Source organism: Vulpes lagopus, chromosome 3, assembly GCF_018345385.1.
Source record: "Vulpes lagopus strain Blue_001 chromosome 3, ASM1834538v1, whole genome shotgun sequence".
Taxonomy (NCBI): domain Eukaryota; kingdom Metazoa; phylum Chordata; class Mammalia; order Carnivora; family Canidae; genus Vulpes; species Vulpes lagopus.
Genome location: NC_054826.1, coordinates 63,176,237 through 63,199,215, shown reverse-complemented (window position 1 = coordinate 63,199,215; position 22,979 = coordinate 63,176,237). Strand labels below are relative to the sequence as shown.

The 22,979-nt window shown below is 37.5% G+C and overlaps 1 protein-coding gene across 5 annotated transcripts in view; it reads left to right on the top strand.

The window, feature by feature from the left end:
• The window catches only part of KAT6B (lysine acetyltransferase 6B), a 187,789-nt gene that overhangs the window by 102,594 nt on the left and 62,216 nt on the right, over positions 1-22,979 (top strand). For all 5 annotated transcript variants that reach the window (XM_041746839.1, XM_041746838.1, XM_041746840.1 and 2 more), the window contains one exon: positions 16,996-17,104. In XM_041746839.1, coding sequence (XP_041602773.1) covers positions 16,996-17,104 — 109 coding nt within the window. The remainder of the gene's footprint in view (positions 1-16,995; positions 17,105-22,979) is intronic.

Below are 22,979 nucleotides of genomic sequence, written 5' to 3'. Positions count from 1 at the left end.
AGTTAAAAGTACCCATGTTCTGTGACTCTGCAATCTCATGTCTAGGAATTTATCCTACCAGGTTTTTTGCACATGCAAATCCTCATATGTACATTCTGGTAGAAGCAAAAGGGTGGCAATAACCTCTATCTGGTAGAATGAAAATAGTGTAACTCTTTTTTTAAAGATGTTATATATTTGTATGTGTCAAGCCTATCAAAGGAAGTTTAGAAAGGGGATTTGGATGTCCAGGGGTTAGACATAGCTGGGACACTACTTTCCCATTCTGTATATCTTTGTACTTTATTTTTAATAAATTTATATATATATTATATATACACAATTTTTAAAATTTATTTTTAAGATTTTACTTATTTGAGATAGAGAGCAAGTGAGTGATCCCAAGTCAAGGGAGAGGCAGTAGGTGAGGGAAAGGCAGAGAATCTTTCAAGCAGACTCCATGCTGAGTGTGGAGCCCAATGTGAGCCTTGATCCCATAACCCCAAAATCATGACCTGAGCCAAAAACCAAGAGTCTGATACTCAATCAGCTGAGCCACTCAGATGCTCCATATGTAATTTTAAAACCAACAAAATAACCTTGCATTGAAGAGATTTAAAACATTTTTTAAAAGTAAGCCCCACCCCTCATGTGTTTCTCAATCTCACAACCCCAAGATTTAGAGTTGTACGCTCCACCTCCTGAGCCAGCCAGGTGCCCCTTAAGCCCAGCTTATGTCTTTTAACATTTAAGCATTTTTTTTTCTTACCTTTAAAAGCTTGTTCAAGAACTCTCTTATGTCTTTGGGGCCCTTAGACCTACATTTGTTAAGAGTAGGCAGTGAATATCAGTGGCTGCATTGCTCTGTACATTCCCACACCTTAGACTCTCCTGAGCATGCATTCCTAGATCACTCAGCTCTGATTCTTTTTTTTTTTTTTTAAGATTTTATTTATTTATTCATGAGAGACAGAGAGAGAGAGAGAGAGAGAAAGAGAGAAGCAGAGACACAACACAGGCTGAGGGAGAAGCAGACTCCATGCAAGGAGCCCGATGTGGGACTCGATCCTAGGACTCCAGGATCATGCCCAGAGCTGAAGGGAGGTGCCAAACCACTGAGCCACCCAGGGATCCCCAGTTCTGATTCTTAGCCTGGATACCACTGGAATCTTCTTGAAGCTTTTAAAAAATTAAAATGCCAATGTCAACCCCAGACCTGTTGAATCAAAATCTGGGGGTATGACTTATGTGTGTGTGTGTGTGTGTGTGTGTGTATTTCAAAAGCTACATAGGTGATTCTGATGTGTCCTCCTGATTAAGAACCACTATCTAGAGAAGAGTTCTTAATAGGATTCCTCTTATATTAAAACACTAAGTGTTACCCTCTCCCCTCCCAAAGCCTCCTAGGAGTGATGTAGAATTGGCACCAGAGTAGAATGAATGAATGAATACTCTATATCCAAGGCAAAGAAAATGTCATTCTGAATAGCCATATGGCTCTTTCTGTTGTATTAGGATAATGATGAAAGTGACAGTGATGATAACAAATAAGGTTTTTGCATTGGAATCAACATTTTCTGCAAATAAAGAACATTGAAAGTAGGGAAGATTAAAAGCTGGTTCTTTTTAAAATCTCTAGCTTGATTGATCCAAAAAAGGGGGAAAACACAAATTAACAATACCAGAATGGGACAGGGGACATCACTGACGATGTAAAAAGAATAATGCAATATTATGAGCAATTTTATGCCAATAAAGTCAGCAACTTAGATGAAACGCGGAAATTCCTTGAATGCTCAGATCACCATAGTATGCACGCATGCGTGCGCACACACACACACACACACAGAAAAATCTGAATAGCTCTATATTTATTAAAGAAATTGAGTTCATAACTTAAAACTTGGCTACAAATAATATTCCAGGCTCAGACAACAAATGTAAATGGTGAAGTATGTCAATCATTTACCAATGCAGGTGTTAGATAAATTCCTTCAGAAGGTAGGAGGAAACACATCCCAATTCCTTTTATGAGACCAGGATTACTTTGATACCAAAACTAACCAAAGACTGCACAAAAGGGAAACTATGAAACAATATTATTCATGACATACACACCAAAATCTTTCAGGAAGTATTGGCAAATCAACCAGAAAGATATAAAAAGCATAATATACTATGAAGTTTATCCAGAATGGGATTTGTCCAGAAAGGCAAGGTTGGCTTAATACTCTAAAATGAAGACATTTGATCATCTCAATAGATTTAGGAAAAGTAATCAACAAAACTTAAAATCCATTCATGGTAAAAAAAAAAAAAAAAACATAGTAAAAAATCAAAAAACAACCTCTCAGCAAACTAGGACTAGAAGGAATTTCATCAGTCTGATACAAAGCATCTTTTAAAATAAAAACAACATAGGTGGGGATCTCTGGGTGGCGCAGCGGTTTGGCGCCTGCCTTTGGCCCAGGGCGCGATCCTGGAAACCCGGGATCGAATCCCACATCGGGCTCCCGGTGCATGGAGCCTGCTTCTCCCTCTGCCTGTGTCTCTGCCTCTCTCTCTCTCTCTCTGTGACTATCATAAATAAAAATTAAAAAAAAAAAATTAAAAAAAAAAAAAAACAACATAGGTAACACCATTAGAAATGGTAAAAGACCAACCAGTTCCTTCCTAAAGTCAGGAGTAAGACAAATATGCCCCCTTTTATCTTTCTATTCAGCATTGTACTGAGTTCCTAGCCAATGCAATATGGTAGGATAAAGAAATGAAAAGCATACAGATTGGGAGAAAGAGCTAAACCTGACTCTTTACAGATTATGATTACTTATACTTTAGAAGATATTAAGGAATCTTTAAGAAAGCTACTAAAAGTAGAGTGGACCAAAGCAATTCTATAAGGTTAATATACAAAAGCCCGTCGTATTTCTGTATAGTAGCAACAAACATTCAGAAATGTGAATTATCATTTACAGTAGCATCAAACAGTATGAACATAGATAGGGATAAATTTAGCAAATTATGAACAAAAGGTGTACCTATAAACTGTAAAGCATTGTTGAAAGAAATTAAAGAAGACCTAAGCCAATGGAGAAATGTCAATGTTCATGGATTGGAAGACTCAATAATGTCACGAAGATTAGAATTGATAAATAGAACCTCACCAAAATTAAAAACTGATGTTTTTCAAAAGAATTTGTTAGGAAAATGAAGAGACAAGCCACAGCATGAGAGAAGATATTCTTAGCATGCTTAGTTATTATATATACACATACATACATAGGACTTGTATTCAGTATACATATTTAAAGAACTCATACAACTCTGTAAGACAACCCAATTTAAAATATAGGTGTTACAGGTTGCGTTCCTCAGCAAGCAGGTTCTGAGATAAAAGTTTTGTATGTAGAATATTTATTAAGGGATGCCCTTAGTATTATCACTGTAGTGGGAGGATGGGCAACGAAGCTGCATCCCATAGAGGGAGGAGCAGAGCAGTGATGCAGCTCAGTATCTGCTTTGGCTGACTTCATATGTAGCTCTGCAGCTAGATTGATTCTTCAGGTTTGGACAGAATTGGGATAGGAATTGGGTCAAGTTAAGCTTCCCTTTATATATTTCTTTATCAGTCAGTGATGAGGACTTGTACCACTTGGGACATGGGCCACTTCAGGAAGGGGCATGGATGCCCCTTGGATGACATAACTCTCTGCACCTGAAGAGAGTGGCAAGTGAAAACATCCTGTAGCATTCTCACTAGCTGGGACAACACGTTTTTCACTGTAGAGGGTCTGGCAATATATTGCAGTAGACCGTTGTGATGGGCAGAAGAGTTAACAGAAATTGCACAAAAGAAGATATTTGTTTTTTTTTTTTAAATAAATTTTTATTTATTTATGATAGTCACACACAGAGAGAGAGAGAGAGAGAGGCAGAGACACAGGCAGAGGGAGAAGCAGGCTCCATGCACCGGGAGCCCGACGTGGGATTTGATCCCGGGTCTTCAGGATCGCGCCCTGGGTCAAAGGCAGGCGCCAAACCGCTGCGCCACCCAGGGATCCCAAAAGAAGATATTTGAATGTCCATTCAGTACATGATAATATATCTAACATCATTAGCAATCAAGGATATGCACATTAAAAGCAACAACAGACATGCCCATGCACTGCTCAGATGGTTAAATTTAAAAGACTGGCAATATCAAATGCAAATCCTGGGAGTGTAAAATGGTACAATCACTATGGAAGAACTGACACTTTTTATAAAGTTAAGCATGCACTTAGCATTATGACCGAGCAATTCCACTCGTAAGTATTTACCAAAGAGAAATGAAAACATACATACGAAGATACTTTTACACGAATGTTCATATTAGCTTTATTCATAAAGCTCAAAACTGTAGATTGCAAATGTCCATCAACAGGTGAGTGGATAAACGAAGATATATTTATTCAGTGAGATACTATGCAACATTAAAAGGAATAAACTACTGACATGTAACAACATGGATGAAGATAAAAAACATGCTGAGTATAAAGAAGTCACAAAAGAGTATATATAGTATGATTTCATACATGAAATTCTAAAAACAGCCAAAATAATGTATGATGTCAGAAAGCAGATCAGTAGTTGCCTGGGTCTGCAGAGGGAATGGGCTGCAGAAATGTTTGAGGGAACTTGTCTTTTGATTTTCGTTTCGTTTTGTATTGTTTTCAATTCCAGTATAGTTAATATACAGTATTCTATTCATTTTAGGTATGAAATATAGTGATTCAACAATTTTATACATTGCTCAGTGCTCAGTAAAGTGTATTCTTAATCAATCCCCTTCAAATAATCACTCTTAAAGGAAATTTTGAGGTGATAAAAAGGTTCTGTTTCTCTATTTTGACAATTCTATGAATACATATATTTAACTTTAAAAGAGTACATTTTATTATATATCAATTATACCTTAGTAAAGTTGAGATTTTTTTTTTTAAATTTTTATTTATTTATGATAGTCACACACACACAGAGAGAGATAGAGGCAGAGACACAGGCAGAGGGAGAAGCAGGCTCCATGCACCGGGAGCCCGACATGGGATTCGATCCCGGGTCTCCAGGATCCCGTCCTGGGCCAAAGGCAGGCGCCAAACCGCTGCACCACCCAGGGATCCCAAAGTTGAGATTTTTTTTAAAGTAAAATTTAAGAAGAAAACAAATAGGAGCTTATGTTAATGAGGGATACTGGTTGTTCTTTTAATTTTCTTTTATGGTATTGTTTTCATATATGATTTTGGTATCAGACTTATGCTGGCCTAATAAAATTAGTTGAGAAATATTTCCTCTTTCTCTGTTTTTTTTTTTTTTTGAAATAGATCATGCAAGATTGGTATTCTTAAATCTTTGAAAGATTTCACCAGCAAAGCTGTCTGGGCCTAGAGAAAATGACTCATTTTCTTTAATGGATTTAGAGTTATTCAGATGTTCTGTTTCCTCTTGTGTTGTTAATTCGATCAATGAAGTTGCCTATTTATCTGAGTTGTCTCATTTATTGGCAGAAAGCTGTCGTCACAGCCCATCATTTTAATGACTTCAAGATTTGTAGTGATACCCCTTCTTACCTTTTATTTTGGTAATAAACTTTTCTCCTTTTCTCAATAAATCTAGTTATAGGTTTGTTTTTGTTTTTTTTGTTTTTTTTAGTTATAGGTTTTTAGTAAAGTTAAGCATCTTCCTACTTTATGACCCAGCAGTTCTACCCCAAGATATTTACTCAAGAGATGAAAACATATGTCCACAAAGGTACTTACATAAGAATGTTCTTAACAGTTTTATTCAAGAACTGAATGAAATGAATTACTGATATATGCGGCAATATGATGAATATGATAATACAGTTAGTTGAAAGAAGCCCCACTAAAAGAATTCAGTGTTTGGTTCCACTTACATGAAGTTCCAGACCAAATCAAACTATGGTGGTAGAAATCAGAGTAGTAGCTGCTTGGGAAGGACTTAACTGGGAGGGGGCAGGAGAGAACTTCTGCGGTTATGGGAGTGTCCTAAATCTTGAGAGAGATGTGTGTTTACATGAGTGTATGCATTTTTTTCTAAACTTTGAGCTGTCCATTTCATTATATGTAAAATACACATTAACTTAGTTGTACAACAATGTGAATGTACTTAGTGCCACTGAACTTTACAGTTAAAAATGGTTAAAGTGGTACATATTATGTGTATTTTACAATTAAAAAATATATAAGGGTGAAGGTTCTAAATGGGCAAACATTCAAAAAGTATTTATTGCCGCCCATAACCATATGCTGTTCTATTATTTCTTCATTTACCATTTATATACTAAAGTAAAAGTGTAATTTATGAAATGTTGAGAAAGCACCAGGTATGAGAAATAATGTTAAATTTATATATTCGACAAATATTAAACGTCTACAGTGTATAGTTCTTCATTATGTATGGTGATTTAGGTAAACAACAAGGATCTCCTTCAAAGAGCTCACAGTGTACTAAGCTTTAACTTAAAATATACAAAAAAGAAAAAAGATTTCACAAAAACAAAGAGCTTTCCTTTACCTCTTGCATATCCTTTAGTAGGCTTCTGTAAGACTTAAAGTTCTAGGAAATTGAGCTTAAAAATCTTTGCCCCTGGAGGGAAAGCCTGTGACATCTGGTGTTTCTTCCTGGCCTTGCTGTAGCTTGCATTGTTAGGGGGAGAGGCTTATGTTTTGTGCAATTCCCACACAGCCTGCAGGGATGCTGGAGCACCAAAGAGCAGAGAGTCACCAATAACGTTCATTTAAATGCTCGTGTGGTGCTTGGCCTAAGACATTAGATCTAGACCCTCTATCACAAAGAGGTTAGGGAAGAGTCCAAAAAAACCAAGATCAGAGCTCTTGACATTCAGATAGGAATTATCCAAACAATTCTCTTTTCCTACCGCTTATGACTACTACAGTTGAAAGGGTCAGAGGTAGTCTGAAAGTGAGGAAAACAAAAGCAGAAAAGTCAAGGGCGTGGAAATTCTGTACACCAGATGGTTTATGTGCCCACAGGGCAATTGAGAATTAAGTGTGGTAATGGAATTACACTACTTCTGTTGGTTCTGTGATAACAAGCACTTGGAGTACCAATTATAGTCTCCTTGGCATAGTTGGGTGCTGAGTAAACATTAGTAACTTATTGAACAGTATATACCATCTTAACTGGCATAAGTCTCTGTGAATGCAGAACATTGTCAGGGGTGGTGCTGATGGTGATGATAACATTGAGAAACTAACATGTGACTTTTCTAGTTTGTTAATATCTCTCTACCTGTGTCTCTTCTTGTCATTTTGCTTCCCTGTTTGAATCTAATTACAACAAATTCAAAGCCTGTGTCTCTGAGCAGTTAACACAGGTTTCTCTTGGTGGAATTGGTAATGAGAATGGCTGCAATTCACATTGTGCCTATGTGGGGTAGTTGGCACCACATCTAGATTAAAATGGATGCCTTAGGGCAACTGAGAAAGCCAGTTTTATTATTCCAGCTATATAACATTCTGGAAAAGGTAAAACTATGGATATAGTAGAAAAGATCGGTGATTGCCAGGAATTAGAGGGCAGGGAGAGACCAAATAGGCGGATATTTTAGGGCAGTGAAAATACTCTGTATGATACCATGTTGGTAGATACATGTCATCATAAATTTTTCCAAACCCACAGAATGTATAATGCCAAGAGAGAACCCTGATATAGTCTATGGGCATGGGTGATTTGATGTGTCATTATAGGTTCTTCACTTATAACAAAGGTACCTCTCTGGTGGGGGTATGTTGATAAATGGGGGAGACTATGCCTGTGAGGGCAGGGAGATAGAGGAAATTTTTGTACCTTCCCCTCAATTTTCCTGTAAGTCTAAAACTGCTTTTAAAAAATAATAAAGTTTAAAAAAAGAAACATTAAAGATTTGTGACACTTGAATATGAATTGATTTTAAAATTCCATTTTTCAAAACCTAGAGTAGAGTTTATATTATATTGCTAATATTGTGACATGCTTGCCAAAGAGAATAGTTTGTAAATCCTAAGCAGACTTCCTATAACCATGTGTTGAATTTCCAGCTGTGTTGAATCAGACTTTGATCCCTCTTAAGAAGATAAATGCAGTATCTGCAGTTTCTAATGGTAGGGGTGGAGGAGAGACTTTCAGATGAAATCTTAAAAGCCAAGTCCCTGTCCAGATAAGAAATTAAAGATGCTGGGGAAGGCAATTGTTCCATTGGCTTCCCCACCCTCTGCAAATTTGTAGGTTTTATCTCCAAAAACCAAAACAAATAAATAACACCCCCCCAAAAATGAGATGCTATTGTTAAATGCAGTATGCCAGATTAGATTTCTTTCCTTCCGATAGAATCCCTTTCCTTAATCAGCACTCTTATAAATGGCCCACCTGCCTAATTAGAACAAGTTCTAGAGTACAGATACAGTGTAAGCATTTCAATTAGCTCCACACAATTGATAACTGTTGGGGCTGATGTTCTTAGAAAGTCTTCCCTTTTCTCCCTTTCTTATTTCATTGAGGCCAAGGTTTTACTATTTTTCCGCTTCTAAATCAATCTCCGACTGCAGGCATTTCCCAGTATTGCTCATTGATATTGTTTTTGTTTCGAAGTGATTCTTTAAATGAAAAAAGCAGTGACATATTTATAAATATGTATAGGGATGCTTTTAAATATTTTTATTTTATTAGATTTAATTTACTTGCCACTCTTAAAATACAGAGAACCCTCTTCACTGTGACAAGGAGGTAAAATATAGCAGTCACATTTAAGATCTCCGTACATTAGCAATAATAAATCCTTTTGCCCAGAGTAATGCAGAAACTCAATCCAAAGCCAGTGGGGATAATGTGGTGCTCCCTCACAGAACCAATTACCCACAGAGAAGTATAATGAGCAGGGGAGGTGATATAACAAAAATCTATGTGGCGAGTGTAAAATTATGGTCAAATTGTTGCCTGTGAGAAGTCTTATAATAAGTGTATCTCCAATTATCTTCTGGAAGAAATTATTTAGGCAGGTCAAAATTCATAATAGAGTTGCACGAATAAATAGCCTTATAATAAAACAAAAGGATCTGTGAGTGCAGAGAAAATGGCAACAGACATGTCACAAACAAGGTTCTCCTGTGCCCCTGAAGGATCTGAAGTGCCCCACTACAGCTACGAGGTGAGCCAGTCACCAAACCTTCCTGCAGAGACATAGCTATACTGACCACAGTTACAGCACATGCCGACAGGAACAAGATAATGCTCCTCAAAGCCAGGACAATTTAGATCATCATGAGAGTTTCTACTTTTAGAGTTAGTGTATTTTCAAAGACTACATCTTACAGCAGATTGCCGTAAAGGGAAATGCTGAGTGTATGTGATCTATATCCTAATTAGGAGTGGGCTTGATCAGTGAATAAGTGGGTTAAGTGGTAAGAAACAAAATCTAGTTCTTTATTAGAGAAGTGTCAAAAAGTTACCCTAAAAACAAAACGTTTTTTAACCTCCCTTGTACCTGTGTAATCAGTAGTGAAGTTTGTGGGAAATAATTCACTAGTTATAATAAACCACCAAAATTTGTAAACTATTTTTAATAGATTGATTGTCTTCTTATTATAATTTTGTTATTCTCCCTCAGTGGTATTCATCTTCCTTGACTATCACTACTTTTTTTTTTTTAAACATGAATTTTTTCTTGAGAGAGAATAAAGAGGTGAGGAGGCTGACAGGTTACTAGCAACTGGGCACATCCCCAGATCTATTTTACATACAACTTATAGTGACTATCATGTGAGATATTTCCTCCCAGCTGATATTTAAATGTTGGTTTTATCTTGTCGGGTTATACTTAGAAAAGTACAATTATACCCAAATGGTCATTCATTGTAAGTGGTCAGAGTAAGAAAAAAGCCTTTAGATTGGACAGCCATGGAAGTCACCTTGTCATTGATGGTTGCTTTCCACGTCATATTATGGTTATTAGGATATGTGTTAAAGAACAATCGTCTCTGGGACCTGTTGAACCAGAGGAACCACTTCCTCACCTCAAAGCAGTTTGTTCATTTATTCAACATATGCGCTTTGAAGCTAGAGCTGCAGCAGTGAACAAAGTCTCTGCCCTCCGAATGGAGCTTTGATAGTTGAGTAACTGAAACAAAATAGACAAACGATACAGAATATGTCAGGCAGTGATGAATGCGATGCAGAAAAATAAAGCAAGGCCTGGGGGATCCAGAGTGGTGCTGGTGGAATGCAATTTCAGAGAGAATGGTCGGGGATAAGCCTCTCTGATAAGGTGATATCTGAATCAAGCTCCAAAGGAAATGAGGGACCAGCCATGGAAAAGCCCAAGAGCAAAGGGCTTGCAGTCAGCAGACTGGGTCCCTCTGTTCTTGATAGCTGTGTGACCTTAGGGAGGCACTTAACTTACCCTGTAAAACGGAGACAGAAAAAGCCACAATCCTGTCTCACAGGCTTTGTGTTTGTCACTTGTAAGACACTTGACAAAAGCATTCTGGTAAACAGCAAAGCATTACTTAAACTTCAGATTGCGGTACAAGATGATAAAAGGGTGCAATTTAAAGAGATGCATTCGGACGAGCCTTAAAACCCTTTTATACAACTCACTTTGGAATTACCAAATTAAGTCGTCTGAGCTAAAGTGTAGAAAACGCTCTCTGAAGATCAACTGTTTGATACTTGGGTATAAAGGATTTATATTCATCTTTGTTTATTTTTGTGGTATTATTCATTTACAATTTTATATTTGTTTGTGCTTTTCCTCCTTTGGTATCCTTTTCTTTGACCTTTCCTTTTATTAAATCAAGCCTCTTGGCTCTCAGTCAAGATATTTAGACATTTTCTATCCTGTTCTTTTATTCCGTGATTAATTCATTAAAAAAAACCCTCCTAGATTAATATTTATCATGGGGACTCAGAGTCAGAGTCTATTATAGAATAATTCTAAACTCCACAACAATTCATTTGTGCCGATGTTTGTTAAGGACTTGAAGTTGTTTGTTATTTTTATTTTTATAGCCAAAGTGCATTTTGCAATAATCATAATATTTGATTAGAGTTTTATAGTGTACAAAGTACTTTCACACACTCACATTTATTTGAGCCTTAGGAACCCCTGAGTAGACAACATGGACACTATTGTGCCCTTTTATGGTTGAGGAAACCTGTGGCTTAGAGATCAATATTGAAATCCAGGTCATACAATGATATAGGTATGAATATATGAATGAAAAATGCTGAGTTTCTTTTAACACTAGGAACTACTAACATGGTATGTCTTTTATTTTATTTTTTTTTCATGGTATGTCTTTTAAGTAGATTCAGGAAAGTTCTAGATGACTCAAGGAGATGAATCCATAGGGGATGATGGGATGAGAGGGCTATGTTGTATCCCTGATTATGCTGAGTAGAGATCATGGAGACAAAACCTCTTTTTGTGATCGTCAAAGAGGATGTGCAGCTGGCTCCAATCTAGCATGAACTTTCTTTTTCTCCATTTACTTAGACTGACAAGTTAACAAACGTGTTTCCTTCTCGGCAGAAACAAAAGTAACCATGAACAAATATAAACCTTCTGAAAGTGAATTGTCTTGGAATTAAAGGATGTTTTCTCAGAAAAGTTATTTAATTTTGAGGTTGAGAGTCCTGCGGACTTTTAAAATGTCTTAAGTATAATAGAATTCAATAAAAAATTAAAGCAGAGTTGGGAAGAGCCTCAGAGACTATCCAGCCATGGAATCATTAAAATATGTGACCTGGAAAGGACTGTTGAAGGGTCCCTGATCTCCAGCTTGTGTGAGGTTGCTTTGTCTTCTGTGGCATCCTCACCATCCTGATCTAGCCTCTCCATGATCTATTCCATGAAGACTGTATGATTCCACTTATATGAGGTACCTAGAATAAATAGTCTAATTCATGGATACAGAAAGTAGAAGGGGGACAGAGTTTTAGTTTGGGAAAATGAAATAGTTCTGGAGATGGATGGTGATATTGGTTGTACAACAAATACATAATGCCACTTAACTGTATGCTTCAAGATAGTTAAGATGGTAAATTTTGCATTATGTATATTTTACCACAATTTTAAAAAGAAAATAAAGGAAGCAGGGAAAAACAATCCATTCAATTTCTGGACCTTTCTGTTGGAAAGTTTAATTCCTCTAGAGTAAGCCCTGTTCAAGTTTTGTTTTTTGTTTTTTGTTTTTAATTTTTAATTATTTATTTATTCGTGAGAGACACAGAGAGAGAGAGGCAGAGACAGGCAGAGGGAGAAGCAGGCTCCATGCAGGGAGCCTGAAGTGGGACTCGATCCCGGGTCTTCAGGATCACACCCTGGGCTGCAGGCGGTGCTAAACCGCTGCGCCACCGAGGCTGCCCCCTGTTCAAGTTTTGTACTCTGGAGCCATGAAGAACAAATCTAACCCTTTCCCTTGGATGAGGACATCCAGCTTGTTCCTTTCCAATAGTCTTTTTTTTTTTTTTTTTTTTCCAATAGTCTTTTTAAGGCTGACTAGCCCCGGTTCCTTTAGTGGGTATTCTATTTTGTTTTATTTTAGACTTTATTTGAATCCTTATCAGGATAAGGACCATACACTGTGATCAGCACATTAGCCTTTTAAATCTCTCTTAATCTATTGGCTCTTATCCTGTATCTGTTGTTCTCTCTTCCTTGCTTGCTCACTCTGTCTCCCTTTTAATTTATTTGTTGAAGAAAACTGGGTCATTTGTCCTCGAGAGTGTTGGTATCCTACAATATGGATTGACACATCCTCTGTCCTCTGTATTGCCCATGAACCACTAATTGGATTGAGATACTTTATTTTATAAATGCTTGTAATCCAATTATATAATAATACAATCCTTTGTAGATCTTTTTTTAAGAGTGGAGAGGGGTACTATTTTATTTCCTTTCCCCATCCCTGGTGTTTTGCTTGGAAAATGTATATACACTTAAGTTATAGACATCATGACACTTTACTCCAAAATATTTCAGTACATAATTGCCAAGAATGAGGACAATCTCACATAAATACAACTTCAGTGTTGACTGAAGAAATTTGTTCTATCCAGTTTATTATATATTGTCTACTATTTAGTATTTCCCTAATTATCCAAATAATGTCCTTAACAGCTGTGGGTAAATATTTTTAAAGATGTTTTGATTTATTCTAGAGGGGGAGAGTGCAAGAGAGTGTGGGGAGAAGGGCAGACTCTGCACTGAGAGCCAAGCCGGGTACATGGCTTGATCTCAGGACCCTGAGACCCAAAGTTTGATGCTTAACCAACTGCACCAACCAGGTGCCCCAGAGTAATTTTTAAATAATCCAGAATCCATATTTGTATTTAGTTTTCAGGGCACTTTAGTTGCCTAAATTGGTTCTGCCCTTTATTGAGTCTTAGGTGACATTGACATTTTTCGAAGAGTCCAGACCAGTTGTTTTTCAGAATGTCCCTAAATTTGGATTTGCCTGATTTGTTCCTTATGGTTAGATTTGAGGTAAATAATTCCAGCAAGAATACTGCATAAGCTGTGCTGAGTCCTTTAATGCCACACTTGGGAGACACATAATGTCAATTTGTCATGTACTGGTGATAGGTTTGATCATTTCGTTAAGGAGGTGTCTCCATTGTTAAGGTGCCTTTTTTTGCTATTGTAATTAACAAATAATCTATAGGATATTAGTGTTTGCTTTTTAAATAGTTTTAGAAAGACGCCATTGGTCTTGGGAGAAATTGAATGGAGAAGATTATGAGCACATTAATAAAGCATTATTCCCACTGATGGAAAGATAATTTTAAATGTTTGTTTTTCTGAGAGGAGAGAAGTAGGGGGCAGGATAGTAAGTACTGAAGGTGAGAAATGGGCTTTAGTGAAGACAGACCTGTGTTTGAATCCCAGTTCCACAGTTGAACTTGTACAACATTAGAAAATGGACATAATAATAAACATTCCTGGCAGGATTGTTAGGATGATTAAATGAGATAGTGTATTGTGGCCTCTAACTTAGCAGCTACACTGGGACCATCGCATGGGAGATGAAGAGGAGTTGCTTCCTGAGCAGGTTGCAGAGTTTAAACCTATCCATCATAGGTGTTAATTCTTGAGATTAGTTTGAAATATTTAATAATGTTGATAAGAAAATGTGATCAACAGGTTAGGTGCCTTTGTGAAATTTCAAAGAAAGTGATTTAAGAATTAGGACATGTATTGTTTCATTTTCAGCCCTCTTAAATATGATTTGTCTGTGGTGGACTTGTGTAGAATCGAATTGCCATTTATTTGGACCTCTTTTTTTTTTTTTTTGGACCTCTTTCTGACTACAATCCATTTTAATCTATTACCAGGGATTATTTTTTGAAACAGTTTATATGAAGTCTGATTGAGAATAGTGAATCATAATAATTTTGTGACCCATTTACATGCATTACTGTAAAAGTTCCATTTCTTACAAGTGACAATTTTTTAAAGTTAATTAGACTCAGCTATACTGAGGTTAGCAAAAAGTGCTTTGAATTATCAATAATTCAGCAGGGCAGACATTTCTGTATAATGCAGTGGTTTTATAGAGTATTGTGAGATAGTTATCCTTAAAATAAATGGTTGTGAGCATACATCAGCCTGGTGGTGGGGTTCACTTGAATGTAGCGTGAAGTGATAGCATCTATGCTTTCTATTATTGGGCAGAGTGTGGGACATCAGTCTTTTTGGCCATGAACTACTAGCAACCTTTGTCCTTTGTGTTACCTTTAGTTAAAAACGAAAAATGAGCACGAGTGCTGGCTGATGGCCATGTCTTTCTTACAGCTAAAAATTCATTGGGGAAGGAAAAATGGGATTGCGGATTTGGATTTGTTTCATTGCATGAATGATATGTGACATTTTGTAAATTATTTATCACCACAAGGATGGCAGCAATGGCTTGAGCATTGTTATATCAAATGAAAGCAGGAATCCCATTAGTACAAAGACTGGGTTTTAGCTGGAATCTATCAGGGGAATGTTGTCACTTTAAAACCAGATTGTTCTTTTAATTGCTATTTAAAGGAACAAAAGTGTTCCCAAGGTACTACAGTTGAGCAGTTGCAAGTAATAACTATGGATCCATAATTATGCAGTGCTGATTATCTGGCATTTAAAAAATTGTGGCTAGAGTCAGTGACCAATTTGTTGTAGCTTGTCTTTTTGGGTTTTTCTAGTACAAAGTGTTTTATACTCTGCTTTTTAAGTGGGGCTACAAAAAACACATTTGCATAGCTACTTCAGAAAGTAAAGCCTGTGCATATTAAGAAATTAAACTGAAAATAAGGGCAAGATAATGAACACTCATATTGTAAGATGAAATTAACAATCATATTGAACAATTTTGCAAATCCTCAGTCATAAGATGAATTCTGGTTTCTGATGACATGTTTTCACAGTGAACCAAGACATTTGTTGGAATCATTATAACCATTTGAAATACTATCTTAGAGATGAGGGTTTCTTCTTTCAACTAGCATATGTTTCTTCCATTTATTCAGTTAACATATATTTTGAGTGCCTACTGTGTATCAGGCGATGTATTAATTAGGCATTTGGGATAGAGTAGCTGAACAAATGAGAGGTTTATTCTATGCTGATGTGTATTTTAAAAGTTAGACCTTGCAAAGTCTTGTTTTTAATTTACATTAAAAAAACATGTATGATTATGCTAACTTTACTTGCCTTGAATTTTTGATTCATGAGATTCAAATATAAATACGTTCTAGTTACATTCAGATGGCTAGAGACAACATGTGTGAAGGCTTAGAATATGCAATAAAATTTTAATTTTCATACAGTTTTGGCTGTTCAGAATAAATGTGACCAGATCTGTAGGCACAACTATTCATATGAATGGAATATTAGCATCGCTGGTAGCCATAAATAACAATGGAGACACTGAGATGTATGCAGGCATAATACATTGTTAAAAGCAACTTCCTCAGTGAGAGCTAGAGTACTGGGGGTTAGACAAATGTTTTGTTGTTTTATTTATTAAAGTGGGAATTTCAGAGATTGAGAGTTTATCTCCTTTGTGTGGCATGATGTGGTTTACTTTTAAAGACCTTGGTGCCAGAAAGTCCTTGTTAATGATCTTTTGAGCCTCCTAGGTGACCCTACAGAATTTTAAAGTTCTTATTCAGTTCCAGCTCTGTTATTATATCACCTGAAAACTTACTGATATTTTACGTCAAAAATTTAATAGATGAAAAATAGTAACCTGCACTAAAACATTTGATGAAGTTTTGTTTTTTAAAAATATTTATTTATTTGAGAGAAAGAGAGAGAGTGCATGAGCAGGGGGAGGGGCAGAGGAAGAAGCCCACTCCTGGCTGAACAGGGAGCCCAACACAGAGCTCCATCCCAGCAGCCCAGGATTAAAACCTGAGAAGAAGGCAGATGCTTAACTGACTGAGCCACCCAGGTGCCCCAATTTGATAAAGTTTACTTGAACAATCTGAAATGACAACTAGGTGATATTCATAAACTATAATGCTGAATAGATGAATCAATGTATTATAGGCCTATAAATTATGGGAATGATTGCGATTTCCCATAATTTCATTTCCCCTTTTTATGTTTTTTTAAAGTAATATCTACGCCCAACACGAGGCTCGAACTCATGACCCTGAGATCAAGTCGCATGCTCTACTGACTAAGCCAGCTAAGTTAGGTCTTTAATAATAATGTTCATTTTAGCAAGGTTATATAATATATAAAGGCCTTAGATTTCATTGTTTTAATAAAAATTACTTCTGTATCTTACATATTACCCTTAAATGCATTATTTAGGTAATAGTTTAGCACCAAATAATTAAGGAGACTTTTTTTATTAGAAAATGTTGATTGGAATACCTTATTCAGCAGTGTTTTTACCTTTGACTGTAATGTTTTTTAATTTTGAAATGGAAAACTGACAGCATTTTTCCATTTTAATTTTATCATAGCCCCGTGCTGATCCCATTCCGATATGTAGCTTCTGTTTGGGGACTAAGGAATCAAATCGTGAAAAGAAACCAGAAGAACTCCTCTCTTGTGCAGATTGTGGCAGTAGCGGTAAGTTGGTATTGTTTTGTATGTCTGTACAGTGCCTCTTCTATAGCTATGTTATTTATATCTCTATCACACTTGCATTTGTTTTTTAAAGCAATTATTTGGTTATAGCATAGGTTGTAAATTTTAAAAGTAAGTGCAGGTAGAGGGAAGAAAGGTAAGTATATTAGCAGTGACAAAGATATTATATATGTTTGTATAACACTATATATTAATATTTATAATTAAGCTTTGATTTCATACCAGCATTAGTAATTCACTAGGGAGTGTTTTATATTGCAGGTAAATTCAGTATAATGAGTTCTAAGTTTTTAAGCTGAATACAACTAGAACACTTGTTTTCTATAACCCTCAGTCTCAGTTTATGAGACACTGGAGTTGGAAGATGTAGTGTTTCAGGTCATGACGCCTACTGGTGAAATCTAGTATTACAACCCAGCTCTGTGTGACTAAATGAAAGGGGCAATGTCCTGGAGAACTGCAATGACAGAATCAAGAAATCATCAGGCATGAAAAAAATTCAAACCGCCTACAATAAGATAGGAAAAGAGTGGTCAAATGGAAAGTGATGTTGAAATCAAGGAATGGGGGATCCCTGGGTGGCGCAGCGGTTTGGCGCCTGCCTTTGGCCCGGGGCGCGATCCTGGAGACCCGGGATCGAATCCCACGTCGGGCTCCCGGTGCATGGAGCCTGCTTCTCCCTCTGCCTATGTCTCTGCTTCTCTCTCTCTCACTGTGTGCCTATCATAAATAAATAAAATTTAAAAAAAAAAAAAAAGAAAAGAAATCAAGGAATGGGTAGGTGGGGACACGGGACTGACCGTTGGCAAATTGCAATATTATTCAAAATACTGTCAAGGTACTGATACCCCTGCCTTTTCCTCAATCTAAGATTTTAAGACCAGCCTTTAAAATGGAAAATAAAAATAAAATAAAATAAAATAAAATGGAAAATAAAAGTCAAATTGTGCTTACATGGAAAGACTTTGTCTTACCAAGCCAGTCTTCCTTTCAGCTGATCGTGTGCTGTAGTTGCCTAGGTTATATATATGTATGTTATACTTATATAAAATTTTTTTCTTTATTTAAGAGAGAGATAGAGAACGTGAGCAGGGGGAGGGGCAGAGGGAGAGGTAGATGAGCAAACTCGCTGTTGAATGGGGAGCCTGATTTGGGGCATGATCCCAGGATTCTGAGACCTGAGCCAAAACCAAGAGTTGAATGCTTAACTGACTGAGCCACCCTGGCCACCCTATATATAGTTTAATATATAGTTATACATATGTGTATATATACACACACACATACACACACACACATATACACCCTCAACAGATTGAATAGTAGTTAATTGGATTTTTAAAATATAATCTCTTTGTGTTAATCTTTACATTTTCTTCTCTCAGCCTACTGAAACTTTTCCCCAGTGTTATTTTAACATTCACAACCAAGTATTTCTTTAATTATGAGTATCTTTAAAAACAAAAACAAACCTGCAAAATACCATATAGCATACTATCGTTCAGGAAGTCAGTATAGTGTAGTGGTTAAGAAAAACTCAAGAGTCAGCCATAGCCCAGTTCCTTTGCCTGGAGTTAATTACTTAACTATTTTGTGCCTTGATTTCCTCACTAGAAAATTAGATGCTGGTAGCACCTACCTCTTGGATTTTGTGGGCGTAATAGCCTAGGACAGGGTCTACAACACTATGGCAAGTGTGCTATAAACGTCAGCCATTGTCATTATTTGGCGTGTTGGATATTGTCCTTGATTGCCGCAAGTAATTCCAAAGCTTATCATCATTTTTGACAGCCACTTGATGGTTGGCTAGAGGAAATGTTTCATACTGAGGAATGCCAGTGTTATGTAATGATTCTTCCTCCTCTTAAAAAGGTTTAACTGGATGAGCTCTGTGTGGTTCTGCAGCTTTCAACCCGGCTAGGAGAGGAGAGCCTTGGAAATAAGACATTTCAAACTCTGCCTGAGAAATGGATTCTGACACTCTTTTTGATGGGCTTTACAGACTCATTAAAATTCTTTACTTGCCCATGGTATCATGGATAGTGACAAAAGGGCATGGAAACATTATCTGTATGTTCAGTTTAATAAATTTCAACCCTACAATCTCTCTGTTTCATCCTGGTGAGGTAGCCTCTCACTCATCAGTTCTGACTCTGGAGTTATCTTTTGGGTTTTCTCACGAGGCTCACTCTGAATGAATTATTCTTTTGTTTAACTGCCTGATCAGTTTAGCTGTGTTCACTTTAGACAAGTTTACCCTTTGTGATTTTTAAGGTAATACTTTAGAAACTACCCTCACCGCCTTATTTATTTATTTATTTATTTATTTATTTATTTATTTATTTATTTCTATCTATGTGTCTGGGCTCACAGACAGATTAACAATGCTCTTAAATGTGGGAAGAAAAGTTCCCTTCATATATTTCCTTACCTCTGCTGATACACTTACTTGAGTTGATAAGGAATTTGAGATCATTATCTACTAGATCATAACTCCAAGGCCTCCTTCACAAGATATAAAGGTGTAATTCTAAACAGGTAGATCTTAGATTTTCTGATGTAATCAGTCTCCCTTCGTCTTTCCCAAATTGAAAACCTGCCAAAGGAGAGGTTTGATCTCCTTTATACTTTGAGGTCACCGAAATTTTTTTTTCCCTAAAGTTTCTTACTTTACCAGGGTATGTAGGTATAATGTTATGTTTTCTCTTTTAACAAATGGAGAAGAATGCACTAAGGATACTGTGTTGGAAAGCTTATATAGCTAGAGTCATTTTGTGAGCCAGTCCCCCCTCTCCTCCCTCCTTTCAGGTCGAAAAACGCTGAGGCTTTGGAGTCAAGGTATGGGTCATGACAGAAATTCAATCCCTGAGGGCATCATGTCCCTTTGTTTAGGGTAGAGGATGGCTAAGAGAACTTCTCTGGACTCCACCTTGGGATCTGGCTCAGTGTCAAGGTTCATTTAATACTCTCTTGAATATACAGTGCCAATCTGGATTTAGCTACTTTAGTCAAGAAAAAAGCCATTGTTCCTATCTCAGGAAGATGCATTGTAGACATTCAGTTCATCTGGTAGATCAGAGGAGTAGACCTTGCTTTGTACTACTCTTTAAATAGAAGAATGAAAGTAAAATATAGTTGTTCTTTGGAGAGCTTGGGAGGGAATTCTTGTAGTTATGATGTTCCATTGTGACACTTGATGATTATTGAGCAAAGGTAATAAAATAGGGTGGCATGGCTCAATAGTACCTTCTGATAATGGTGGAAGCCCCACTGGCATGGTCCAGTCCAGTTTCTATAGTGAGAATTACAGAATGGGTCATACCCCTAGTTGCCCTATGGAAATGGCCACTATCTCACACTCAGAAGAGTCCATTGGTTCTAAGATTGAATTGAAACGGTTTGTAATGATCAAAGGACTCCCTAATGTAAAATGTTTATGTGAAAAAAAATACCCGTAGCCGTATAAAACCAGAAAAAGGAAATATAGATGGCAACCCATAAGGAGGATCATTCTTAAATGTGTTTCCCATATGTGCCTGTTGGTTTGTAGTTGCCTGTGTCTGAAGTACCATTTGTATGATGTCACACTTAGACTCTGCTTAGATTTCATAGATGTGAGTAATAAATGTTTCCTTCTCCTTACATCATAAAGTAAGCCAATTAGAAATGTCTCTATTTTTAAGGTGGCTCAGTGCTACAAATGGGCAGTATTTTCTTTTAACTATGTTTTTCCTGCTGACAGTTCCTTTGAAAAAATAATTCAAGTTTGCAGGTAGTAAAAATATGAGGTGAGGTGCAGAGTGCACAGCCTCAAATACGGTTTTCCAGGCTTCTGCTTACTGGCTATGTAACTGCAGTTTTCATATCCATAAAATGTGAATGCAGATGCTATATCCACATCCCTGCATCCGTAGGATAGTCATGAGCATCCAGTGATATGAAGATTATCAGGAACTATAAAACAGATGTGAAGGATTATTCATTCTAACCACTAATAACGACTGTGGGAATCATCAGATAGTCATATTTAGGTCTTTGGGAATGTTGGGCCTAGGAAGTGATTTTACTTGACTTTCATGGATCAGCCTACTTTGAAATTAACACTGTTATATTCTCTTTGCCTCATTAAGACCAAATTATCTTTAATTAGCTTCACATAAGTATTAGATATTATACCAAATGAAATTTTGTGTCTGCTGCTCAGATTGCTGGGTGGTTAAATCTTACTTACAGATGAGTTGTGTGCATGTGTGTTTTCAAATTAGCAAATCTAAGATAAGTGTACAGTTCAAAATTACAGCATCATTCTAAGTGGAAGCTCATTGAAACCGGCAGCAAGAGAGAGGCTGCTGTGATGCAGCTGGGAAGGTAAGAAAAAAACACCTTGTGTACAGCAAAGGGCACAGGATCTGTGGCGCCAAATCTCCGTCTGCCCTCAAGACACGTGAAGTCTCTTCTGGGTTTGTCTTTATGTGTGTAGTCAGCCTTGGACAAAACTCTGCTCTCCGATCAGCTGTGAGGTGCGGTATGCTGATGAATAAGCCTAGTTAAAACATGGCCTAGTGGCTTAAGGTCACTGGACAAAAGTCCTCAGAGATTTGTTGGCTGGTTATCCAGGATCACATTGAGTAGACACAGATTGAATGGTTAGGTTGGGAAGGAGACCCATGACCAGAGAGAAACGTAAGGATGGAACCCAGAGAGGAGGAGTACAGAGGTGGGAGAGGGCAGGATCGAGCTACCTCGAGCCCACAAGCGGAGAAGCAGGAAGCAGAAACCTGGTGCCTGGCCTTTTGTTGCACTGACATCATGCAGGGCGGCAGCAAAATCTAGAGGTCAGTTTTCTTTTTTTTTTTTTTTTTTAATTTATGTAGTCATACAGAGAGAGAGAGGCAGAGACATAGGCAGAGGGAGAAGCAGGCTCCATGCACCAGGAGCCTGACGTGGGATTCGATCCCGGGTCTCCAGGATCGCGCCCTGAGCCAAAGGCAGGCGCCAAACCGCTGCGCCACCCAGGGATCCCTAGAGGTCAGTTTTCCATCTGTATCAGACTCTAGTGTACATCTTTCAGGTCACACCAGCTAGTCCTCAGCTCTGTTTGGTCTGTTGGAAATCTTCTGCCTTAAATGTTCATTTCCTTTGGCTTTTCTGATACTGTATTGTCTTCTGTCACCACTTCCTTTCACACGTCTCTTGTTAGCTCCTTTGTCTCTATCCATCCCCGAACGTTTCTTCAGGCTTATGTCCTTCGCACCCTCTAGGTATCTCGGAGTTAAGTATCCTTGCAGGATCCCTGCCACCCCAAAGCAACAAACATGACAGCAACAACAGAAATCTCAGCAAACTAACCTCGTACTTCTTAGGGATCTCCTGTTGCAGCCATCAGCACATGACTGGCCACTCACGATGGCCACAAGCCATCCCCTGTCCTCTTCTCTCACACCAAGGAATCACCAAAAGTATCTTGATTGTATGTTCTCATGTATATCCCACATTCTCTATATCCACACACTCCCACCAGACCCCCTCAGGTCTCCTATTGTAATTACCTAAATCTAATCTTGGACCCCCTACCCCCCACCCCTCATCCATTTTTCCATGCTGCAGGCTAAGTGAAATCTATTCACAGATTTAGTTGAGTGGCTACCAATTACCCTTAGGAAAAATTCAAATTCTTTACTATAGCCTCCAGACCCTCTCTTGGTTAGCCCTCTTCTGCATCACTTCCCCCTCATATTGTGCATGGTAGTTCTACTGAACCCTTCCTCTGTGAGTGTGCCATGTTCCCCTTTTCCCCTCCACTGGCCCCATCTAATCCCACTCATCCTATGGGTTTCTTCTTGAGGGAGCACTTCCT